We start from the raw sequence: 12212 nt of genomic DNA on the forward strand, positions 1-12212 counted from the left end.
TTCGTGAATGCATTATATCAAGCACAGTATGAATAGAATACCATTGTAATATAACAGTATTTTAACCAAAAACTATTAAAAAAACGAGTAACTTCTCTTGAACATCGGAAGGTTAGGTAAAATCTTTTGTTTTCGTCATGTATTTTATCCTATTTTACATTAAAATACATCACGTTTCAGCAAAACTACTATTTATTTCCGAGAATATATTCATTCAGGCGCAGTTTAGGTAAAATATGCGTGTGATGTAACAGTTTTTTAACTGAAAACGATTCAAAAAACACGTGTACCGTGTAGCTGATACTCAACAGCTGGTGGTGCGTCATGTGTCGTTGTAAACAATAGGAGGTTGAAGTAGATTCCCGGGTATTATATTAAGTGTGAAATATCAAAAAGGTTTTTATTACCGGTATTTTTTTGTAGCTCAATGAGAACTGTGATACCATATATGATATGATAAGTTAGCCTGTGCTAAGAACTTCAACATAGACTACTGAAAACACGTTGTAAGGTAATTTAGCCTATTGTAAGTTGGTGAGCTTCATTTGCTGAAGGAACTGCACAACTTTTCATTACTAATTGGTACAAATTTTACGTTTCCATTGTTTACTGGCAGTAAATGGTAAATATTTTTCATGTCTGAAGCTAAAAGTTGCATCCCCCCCACACTAGTGGTGGAGATGTTACATTTGACCAAAAAGACGTTGGTGTTTTATCCCAGCAGTGGGTGGACCAGTATTTTAGTTAAAGGTCCGGGTAGGTAATATTCATACAAATCTTAAAAAAAAAGTTCGTTTAGATTTTGTCCGAATTATCCAAAATCAAGATTAAAGGGGTCCGAATTAACGAGGGTCGACTGTATAAATCTGAACAGGGATAAATTACTCCAAAAGGCAGCTTTCCTTCTAGCAATAGCAACAGGTATGAGAATCAGTGAACTGATTTCAATTTCCAATAATCCATCATTATTGGTATTTTCTGATGAGGATCTTGCCCTTTTTCCTACGGAGATCCTAAGAAAAAATGAAAGGGAAGATTTCCAAGCTCAACCTATTAGGATAAAACGTCTAATGGATGAAACAAGGGTTCCTCATGTATTGTGCCCAGCTAAAAATCTTCAGGAATGGTTAACCAGATTCCTTAATCGACGTCCCTATGTTTTCTCATCAAGGGATGGTAAAAAATTATCTGCTAGTCAAATGACAAAATCCTTACCTCAATTAGTGAATCAAGCAGACCCTGGCAAGAAATTTTTGGCACATGACACTAGGAAATATGCAGGGTCTGTGGCCTTTCTGCTGCATATAAGTCTCAGTCAGATCAAGGAAATGGGCTTTTGGAGATCTTCAAAAACTTTCAAAGACAGCTATCTTCATCTATTTCTGAAAGATGCTTCACATGTGGTGGTGCTGGGGTCCCCTCCCCCACCTAGTCAATCTCCACAACCAGGACCTTCTTCCTCATCAGAATAAAGTGAGTATCCTCATTGAGATATGTAAATTAACATTTTACCTTCCGATAAATGTTCCTAATTTTGGAAATATTCTAAACGGTTTATAACATAATCTGGACCTAAGTCAGCATAGCCTTTTATGCAAAGTCACCTCCCTCTCCACCTCCTGCTCGGGTATTCATGCTGAAGCGTTGCATTCCGACTTGAACAAAAAGCCGTTTTTATCTAAAACAGTCTTTGTGATATAGCTCGGAATGCGACGCAGATAACCCACCCATCTCCACCCCTCGAGAGTTGACTTTTGTTTACTGCTCGCTCTGAGGCAACAGATGAAGGTCGTGATGCTATGGTGGGGGGTGAAGGAGGGGGTTTTGAGAACTGCAATTAAATGCTAGGTAGCGACGTGTCCTCCTAATATTACTTATTAAGTAATTATTAGATGTTTTAATTGCCTGTATGTTGGCCTGGCGAGTTGGCCAGGAATTAACATACCTAGGTAACATGCTGAAGCGTCACATTCTGAGCTATATCACAAAAACTGATTATTAGATAAAAATATATTTTTTTTATTTCTAAGTCATAATAACAAACATTGAGGTATTTCAACAACTTTTATGGTAAATAAACATTGTGACTGTACTGTGCTGTCCTGTGGTGTGCTGTGCTGTACTGTGCTGTGCTGTACTGTGCTGTGCTGTGCTATACTGTGCTGTGCTATACTGTGCTGTGGTGTACTGTGCTGTACTGTACTGTGCAATAGAAAAAAGGACAAAAATGATATGTCTGAAATTTTGATGTTTTCAAGTAATATGTTTCCAAAACAACTGTGATTCTGTAAAGCATCACTTATTTTGACAGTACTCTGTGTCATAAACAGTAAGACGTGTCTCTTGCATACTGAAACAGGTGGGTACTTCAGCCAACCTTTCCTGTTTAGCTAAAATTTGGTGATGGAGTTGCTGGCACTATTAGTATGATGGAAAGCTTGTTAAAACTTCTTACTTTCTAAACACACAACTGTACAAGGGAGCAGTAGTTTGAGAACCAAACTAATGTATAACCTAAAACACTACTATACAGTTGGTTAAAACATTACCTGTGTTATTTCATCCCAAAGATTTCTGTTATCAAGAGTTGGATCCATAAAGCGACTGATGCAGTCTTTATATGCTTGAAGGAGGGCTTTTGATCCATTAGTTGGAAATCGTTCTGAAAAATATGAGTGTACAACATTTTATTAAAACAATTGTTATTAAGAAAAGAAGAAAGCATTGACAATCATTATCAACATTTTTCACACTTGCATGAGTTAGCTGTGGTTACATGATGGCTGCTCTCCATGCTGCACAGTCTCTTGTCAGGTTCTTAACACTTAATAGCATTTCTTACAACCGTTCTCCAAGACATTCTTGACCTACACCTGGCTCTCCTTCCCTAACAGTTAGGCTCATGCACCTCTTGACCCAGTTGGTCTCACCCATCCTCTCCACATGCCTAAACCATTTCAGCTACCACTATGCAAGACTCTCAATACCCAGCTGCCCTCTTAGCTTTGTCAAATAAACATGCTTATGTCATCCTCTTTAACTGCCCATTTTTCACTACCATACAACATCACACTTCTCACACCAGCTGAATATATTTTTCTTTTCAAGTAGAAGGAAGGTCCTTTTGTCATCAATAAAGGCAACAACTCCATAAACTTCCTGCAGCCACTTCTAGCTCTAGTTATTAAGCAGGCTTCAGCAACCCCACTGGCAATGATCAGGTCATCCAGTTAATACAAGTCATCACCACAGTCTAGAACTCTAGGGTTATACCAGTATTTTCCATGTTGAGTTTCTCAAGACTTGCTCTCAACATTTGGTCACCTATGTTTATAGGACAACATCAGCAACATCCTCCAGTCTGCCATCTACTCCACTACACCTCTTGTGTACCCACCTTCCACACTCACTACACCTCTTGTGTACCCACCTTCCACACTCACTACACCTCTTGTGTACCACACCTTCCACACTCACTACACCTCTTGTGTACCCACCTTCCACACTCACTACACCTCTTGCGTACCCACCTTCCACACTCACTACACCTCTTGCGTACCCACCTTCCACACTAACTACACCTCTTGTGTACCCACCTTCCACACTCACTACACCTCTTGTGTACCCACCTTCCACACTCACTACACCTCTTGTGTACCCACCTTCCACACTCACTACACCTCTTGTGTACCCACCTTCCACACTCACTACACCTCTTGTGTACCCACCTTCCACACTCACTACACCTCTTGTGTACCCACCTTCCACACTCACTACACCTCTTATACTTCTAGCAATCTTCGTAAGGCTATTCTTCTTAGGACCAAGGGGAATTTTATAAAAAGAAAGACCGCTGTCGTGACTAACTCTTCCTCCAGTAAATTCTTCTGGTCCTTAACCAAAAGTATCTGTAATAACTTCTGCACTCCTTATTTTCCTCCTCTCTTACGATCTGATAATTCTATAGCCAACTCTCTCCCTGATAAAGCCAATCTCTTTGGCACTTTATTCTCCTCTAACTCCACCTTAGACGATTCCCACTCTATCCCCCCTACTCCTGCACCTCCTACTGAACCTATGCACTTTCCTATAATCTCCACTCACAGGGTTACTGGTGTGTTACCCAGGTTGGGTGTGAGTAAGGCGCATGGACCGAACGGAATACCCCCTCGTGTTCTGAGGGAGTGTACTGAAGCTCTGGCCCCTGTGCTTGCTCGCCTCTTTCGCCTTTGCCTCAAAACCCAAACTTTTCCTTCTTCTTGGAATCATGCCTTGGTTCAGCCCATCCCAAAGAAGGGTGACCATTCTAATCCCTTTAACTATTGCCCAATTGCCCTAACTTCATCCCCCCTCTAAGATTTTTTAACTATCTTGAACTCCCATTTCTCCATCACCTTGAACGCCATTCTCTTTTGTCGGATCACCAGTATGGCTTTCGGCAGATGAGATCTACTGGTGATCTGCTCTCTTACTGCACCCATCTTTGGTCATCCTCTCTTAGGGATTATGGGAAAACTTTCGTCGTGGCCCTCGACATCTCCAAAGCATTTGTTAGGGTATGGCACAAGTCTTTGCTTTCTAAACTTCCCTCTTATGGTTTCTCTCCCCACTTTGTTTTCTACTCTTTAGCTTCCTTGATAACCGACCCATGGCAGTTGTTGTCGAAGGATCGATCTCTAGCTCTTTCTCTACCAGTAGTTGTGTCCCACAGGGTTCTGTTATTTCACCGACTCTCTTCCTTCTTTTTATCAATGATTTACTTCACACTAAAATTAATTCAATCCATTCTTACGCTGATGATTCTACTCTTCAATCTTCTTCACATTTTTCCCCTTCCCCATAATTCTCAAAGTAGATCTGTTGCTAGAGCTGATATAATTTCATCTATCAATGCAGATCTGTGCAGCATCTCTGAATGGGGAGGTAGAAACTTGGTTAAATTCAATAGTAATAAAACTCAGTATTTACCAATTACACTTTCCAAATGAGATGATCTCCCACCTATCACATTTCAGGATGCTAACATTCTGCCAAATTCTAAAACAGATATGCCAGGCCTCACCATTTCCTCTAATATGTCATGGAAGCCACACATCCTCAACATTGCTAAAGCTGCCTCCCGAAAGCTGGGAATGCTGTACAAATGCTGTAGCTACTTCACTCCTGAGCAGTTGCTTCAAGTTTAAAAGGATTCATTCGTCCTAACTTGGAGTACTGCTCTCATATCTGGGGAGGCTCTTCTTCTGACCAACTGTTAGATAGGGTGGAATCAAAGAAATTTTGTCTTATTGACTCTCCTCCTCAAGTTGTCAATCTTTCTTCCCTTTCTCTTTGCCGCAATGTTGCTTCACTCTCTCTTTTACAGGTACTTTAACAGGCAATGTTCGGTGGATTTGGCATCCTGTGTACAGCCGGCAAGGCCGTGGGCTCGTAACACTCGTCTTGCCCACCGTTTCTCTGTGGATGTCGGTCACATTAGAATAACCCGTTATAGTACATCCTTCTTTCCTCACTGTGGAATGCTCTGCCTCCTTCTGTGTTTCCATACTCATACAGTCTGTCTCACTTCAAAAAGCTGGTTTTCCGGCATCTTCGTGGTGTAGATTAACATGGTCTTTTCCTTTTGCATTTTTTAATTTCTTTTTACTCTTAATTTTTCACCCCCACGGCCCCATTGTGGGTCGATGACCTGTGGCTGGGTGGGCTATTCCCCGTATTAAAAAAAAAATAATAATTAAAATAAATAAGTTTGATGCCATAACGATCCTCTACGAGACATTTCCAATATGATATCCTTAAATGACAAGCTGAATTAAAGGATAAAATTAAGTATTACACTGTATGTGAAGGGTACTGGTAGAACTTTGTAACATTTGATACCATAATATCCTGACCAGTTTTCCCTGTGATAAAGCCAAAATTTTGAGCAGCATATTACTGTACAGGTAGTCATTTTGTACTAAATGTACTATGCTAAAGGATTAAAAAAAATTTCTCGTACAAATTATGAGATGTGGATACTCAAATTAATCGCTATCGTGCAAGGACTTCAGCAATGCAAGTTATATTCTCTTAAGTCAAGTCTGTGATATTTTATAAGAGAAAACTTTAAGCCTAAATCAAATTCTTCCCATTAATCATTATCAATGGCATCTGCTCTCCTACTGCTGCTGGCTTGGAGGAAGGAGGGAGGGAGGTAGAGGTGTCGACAGCCAGGAGGGGAGATTAACGCATACTCAAGGATTATGAAAGACCGAGTGGTTTAATTTTTTCGCTTATGAAATGGCACTAACTTGACTTAGGAGAATATAACTTGCATTGCTGGAATTCTTGTAAGGTAGCAATCAATTTGAGTGAATTCAAACATCCCTTAGTTTGCACCAGGCATAATAATTTTAGTAATTAGCCTAGTACATTTGAGTACAGGTTGTGATAATTTATGTGGTTGCAGTTTCAAAGCTTTGTGACATCACTAATGTATAACGAGTCTCCATATGCCCTGGTTTATATATATATATATATATATATATATATATATATATATATATATATATATATATATATATATATATATATATATATATATATATATATATATATATATTACGACAACAAACATCCAGTGAGGGTCTTGTTGTGTGACTGCATGGAGGTGAATTAAAAGATCAGCTGTTGAGGAGCTTATTGCTTGGCAACACTGGTGCATGTTACCACTCCTTACCACTCCATCACCCACACCTTTCTCACTCCATATTTTAAAATGTTATGTAATGTAATGAGGAAGGGATACAACTTTGCTCATTTGTACATATAATTATAACAATCTCCCTAAAATACATTTTCGGTTTCGTGTTTATTCAAGATATCTTCAGCTCATGAAACCCACTAATCCCCCACCTAAGAAAGGGTGACCTGACATTCCATCAGAAGGTCAGTAATATGAGACTACTCATTCCCCACCCTGCCTCCACGTAACACTGAGTAAGGTCAGGTCAGGTCCCCCAAAAAAAAATACTTTAACTTTCATCTTTATTCAAGATGTTTTCGAAAATTCTCTCGATTTTCAACCTCAGAAAATTTGTTCCTTAAGCCGGAAATTTTTGGAAAATTATGGCTTTGGGAAAGATTTTCAATTCCAACTATCGGAGAGTTCCAGGTTTGAGGGATTCCGGCTAACGGAGATATTACTGTATAGTATTGTGAATGAGGTTCTGCTCTTTATGTAGCAACATAAATAAAGAATCTCGGGGTACGGTAGACAAGCGCAGGTTAATGGAACTTAGTGGTAATGTTTGTCTGGTGTGAGCATGTGCCTGTGCCAGGTGGCTACTGAAATTTTGTTTTTAACCCCTCAAAAATAGTACGTATGATATACTACAGTAAAGCCTCGAGTAAGTATGGTAATGTGTCTCCAATATTGAGGTTTAAGTTAAATTGTAAGGTGAATCATTAATTACCATTAAAATAAAGCAATAATAATAATGTGCTCCCTAGTGTGACCTTTTCATATATGTTGAGTGACTTTTTCCCCAAAAGATTATAATTAATGGAAATTAAAAACTGTACAGTACAGTAGAATGTCAATTTAAAGCAACACCCACAATTAAGGACAATGTTTCAATTTAAAGCGAATCTTTCCTATTTTGTTCAAGTCAACCTGGTGCATCATATTTCAAAGTTCGTGCCTAATGTTTCTCTGGGCACGCTACACTGTCCTAAGAGCAAAGCTGTACTGTACATGTACTCAAAGTAATCGACTAAATGATCACAGTGGTCGCTCAGTTAACGAGCACAATTCGTTCCAGAAGGTTGCTCGTTAACCGAAAAACTCGTTAACCAAAACCATTGTTTCAATGGGTTTTTGGGTAATTGGTTCCAGCTCACCGAAAATTGCCTAAAATCACTAATTCAACAAAAAAGGTAGTAAAGTACACTTACTTTGAGGTGTGTATGTAAAAGGCTCCTGGATGATGATGATGGGAATTAGAATGGGGGTGGAGGAGAAGGGAGAAGAGAAGTCACCCCATGGTGCCATTTCACCCATAAAATTTTAGTTCTCTTGGTGTAATTCAACATTAATTTCTTTAAATCAACACTGCACAGCATTATATATTGTCAATATGTAAAATAAATTTCAAAATGACCAATAATTTGCTTGCAAAAACAGAAAAAAAGCATTTAGTTGAAGAGTCTCAAGCAAGATGTTACCTCCACTGAAAAGACACAAAGACTGACGCCTGTATGGTGTGTTGAGAGGCTGGATGGCACGCATAAAACTAGTTTCATTACCTTCAATTATGTTCAATAATTGTTAAAATGACTAAAAAATTTAATATTAAACTTTTAAAACTATTGAATAGTATAAACTTCTTGATATTTGCTAAAATGGTAAGGAATTTAAGCCCTAGAAGCGATTATTGTATTGGCGGACTAATATTACAGCTGGTGGACCGCCAAATGCAAGCTAAAAACATGTTCAGGTCGGCTCGTAAGAAACTCGTTAATCGAGGGATTGCTCGTTAACTGAAGTTAAGAATCTTATGGAAGGTAACTTGTTAACTGAAATCTCGTTAACCGAGGGACCACTGTATCAAGTTTTGATATGAATTAAACAATCGTGCTATTCCAAAAATGCTTATATCAGCGCCCATAAAACGCGAGTGACTGTACTATGTCTATACATCACAGGCAAAAAATGTCATTCAAGACATATTCAGGTAATAAGACCCACTAATCCCCCACCCAACAATGGGTGACCAGACACTGCATCAAGTCAGGTTAGTAACGTGACCCAATAATCTCCCACCCAACCTTCATCACAAGTGTAAAGACATGATCAGTTATGTATTACAGTGAAGTGTGTAACAGAGACCTGACGATAGCCCAAGCAGCTAACGAGCCGATCAGTGATGAAGATAAAAGAAACAGTTTTGTTCACGCCCGTATCATATAGAGCTTTAGTTGTTTTAAATATATTTATTTTATCAAACTTTTAGATAAAGTATTCATGATTATTTTGATAAAAAAATGGAGTCTCTAACGAAACTGATTTTATTGACTCCGGTATCAACAATTCTTACGTTTTTTTTTTTTTTTATAAAAGAATGGAATTCCCATCACTATATTATATAGAAATATTTTGTTTAAGGATATCTTATTGGAAACGTTTGGTAGAGAATTTATGAAGGATCATTATGGTATCAAATTCATCTCCCTAGCACAATTAGCCACGCGACCCTACCCCCCAAAAAGGTTCACTTCCGTCAACACCACCCACACATACACCCCTACATTACACACCCTCCAACAACCACCCATATTAGACCATGTACAAATAAGCTGCTACAACTAGTACTTCCCCATCAGGTATAAATTGCCCTACTCCCCACCCTACCTCAACTCAGGAGACAGGTCATGTAACCTCATTCCTTTGTTTTATGTTTTTCTCCCTTGTTTTGTTCTTAGTTGACCTAAGAGGGTACTAGTATACCAGCTCCAAGAATTTGTCTTTGATTTCTCCAAAGTGGGTGTTTACTTCATTTACCACTGTGACTATTACACTTTTGGAATATCATCTACACATTATCAGCTCACCTCACAATGTAAGTGCTACATTTATTTATTACTGTATTATTTACTTCATTGTTACTGTATTTCCATAAAAAAGATATTTATATTTGCATAGTTATTATAAATAGAATATTTTATGCGGCAGCCAAGGCGACTTTTCGGAACTGTTCAGTTGTTTGGGATTTTTACCAAATTCAAATAATTTAATTTATCTTTGAAAAACAAGAATTAAGCCAAATCGAATTACAGTACTAAATAACAATCCAAATTAACGAGGGTACAGAACCTGTTTACTTCTGTCAATGAACCACAGGAGATGTGCCTTGGTCATACAGTATATAAATAATAATTAAAGTTGAAATTTCCCTCTGGCAACATCAACTGGTTACAATAACAGGTACTCTTAGGCCGAGTAACACTCCGGTACAGAATAATATCTTACCCATCTTGACTGATCGACCTTTTCTCTTCTCGTAGTTGTGGCGGCGCTGAGGGACGTACTTCACCAGCTCCTCCATATCTTTTTTGTAAGCTATGGAGCGCGGCTCAACATTTGGTATGAAGTTGTAGTCGACTGTTGTTTTGTACAGTGTTACCATGTTCCTCCACCTTCCTTCAACCATATTTATTGTGAACCTGTAACAACACATGAGGCAGACATATATGAGACACACATAATAACACTGAGACAGACACATAATAACACTATGGGACAGACATAGTAACACTATGAGACAGACATAATAACACTATGAGACAGACATAATAACACTATGAGACAGACACATAATAACACTATGAGACACACACACATAATAACACTATGAGACAGACACATAATAACACTATGAGACAGACATAATAACACTATGAGACAGACATAATAACACTATGAGACAGACATAATAACACTATGAGACAGACATAATAACACTATGAGAAAGATATAACACTATGAGGCAGACATAATAACACTATGAGACAGACATAATAACACTATGAGACAGACATAATAACACTATGAGACAGACATAATAACACTATGAGACAGACATAATAACACTATAACACTATGAGACAGACATAATAACACTATGAGACAGACATAATAACACTATGAGACAGAGACAGACATAATAACACTATGAGACAGACATAATAACACTATGAGACAGACATAATAACACTATGAGAAAGATATAACACTATGAGGCAGACATAATAACACTATGAGACAGACATAGTAACACTATGAGACAGACATAATAACACTATGAGACAGACATAATAACACTATGAGACAGACATAATAACACTATGAGACAGACATAATAACGCTAAGAGGCAGATATAATAATGCTATGAGACAGACATAATAACACTATGAGACAGACATAATAACACTATGAGACAGACATAATAACACTATGAGACAGACATAATAACACTATGAGACAGACATAATAACACTATGAGACAGACATAATAACACTATGAGACAGACATAATAACACTATGAGACAGACATAATAACACTATGAGACAGACATAATAACACTATGAGACAGACATAATAACACTATGAGACAGACATAATAACACTATGAGACAGACATAATAACACTATGAGACAGACATAATAATTACATTAGACTAAACAGCACTGTACTGTACTGTACCTGTGTCCCTCACTGTTCAGACTCTCTGTTATTTTCTCCCAGCCGCTGTATCCAATTCTAACAATCTTTTTATTCTGGTTTTCCCTTTTAACACGATGCATCTGCTTAAGAAGACAATGGGTAGCATCCTTGTCCCAATCACCTGAAAGAAGACAATTTAAATATCTGTAAATATCACTTGGTAAGAGTTTAAATTTAGCCCCACAAACATGCAATTCTTAATAAAGTTTGACAGCTTCAATAATTTTGTCTCTCTCCTCTGACATATGAGGAATTGGCCTTGAAAGTTCTGACCTGGGCAAATGTGTACTGTACAGTCAACTAGTTTACAGTTCCACAACCAAAGTTCTCAGAAGCAAAGACAGTGACTAGACTCCACATATTAATCTAAACAACAGTCAACTTTTCTCAACACAACCATCAGCTGCCTCTCTGACTGAAGGCTGAGATCACTTCCTGCTCACTTCATCACCAGCCCGGAGTTTCATAAATTCTTGGGACAAAATACGAGATTCAAAGATCAATCCCTCGGCTATACCACCCATGGCAGGCAACACGTGTACACTGAATCATGTCATTTACGGTACTCAAGAAAACAGGACGGAAATAATTAAAATTCAAGATATAATATGGCTTGCACCCTAAATCCTGTGGTCAATAAAATAGTCTGGCATTAGCCAAATGAAATATTAAAAGTGGCATCCAGTAGTCAAGGGGTCAAAGTGAATCAGGTTAATATAAGGTAAAGTACAGGTAGACCTTGATTTTTGGGAGGCTTGTGTTCTGAGAATTGTCTACTAGTGAAAAATCCATAAATCAAGGCAGATTCTCCTACTGGCCACCAGCATAAACTGGGAGATGTGTACAGATATATTCCAACAAAAATACATTTCTCAAACAAGAATTAACATGACACTAAAGACGTTTTTCAGGGAAATAACAATTCAAAACAATAACAATAAT

At 38.1% G+C, this 12212-nt stretch overlaps 1 protein-coding gene across 1 annotated transcript in view; it reads right to left on the reverse strand.

Moving 5' to 3' along the window:
* LOC121868881 overlaps positions 1-12212 on the reverse strand; it is a gene marked incomplete at its 3' end in the record, with an annotated part of 67778 nt that overhangs the window by 13081 nt on the left and 42485 nt on the right. The window contains 3 exon segments of the mRNA XM_042369874.1: positions 2550-2662; positions 10013-10206; positions 11250-11391. Of these exon segments, the coding sequence (XP_042225808.1) occupies positions 2550-2662; positions 10013-10206; positions 11250-11391 (449 nt within the window).

The sequence above is a fragment of the Homarus americanus genome, unplaced genomic scaffold (assembly GCF_018991925.1).
Source record: "Homarus americanus isolate GMGI-L3 unplaced genomic scaffold, GMGI_Hamer_2.0 scaffold14883, whole genome shotgun sequence".
NCBI classification, from domain to species: domain Eukaryota; kingdom Metazoa; phylum Arthropoda; class Malacostraca; order Decapoda; family Nephropidae; genus Homarus; species Homarus americanus.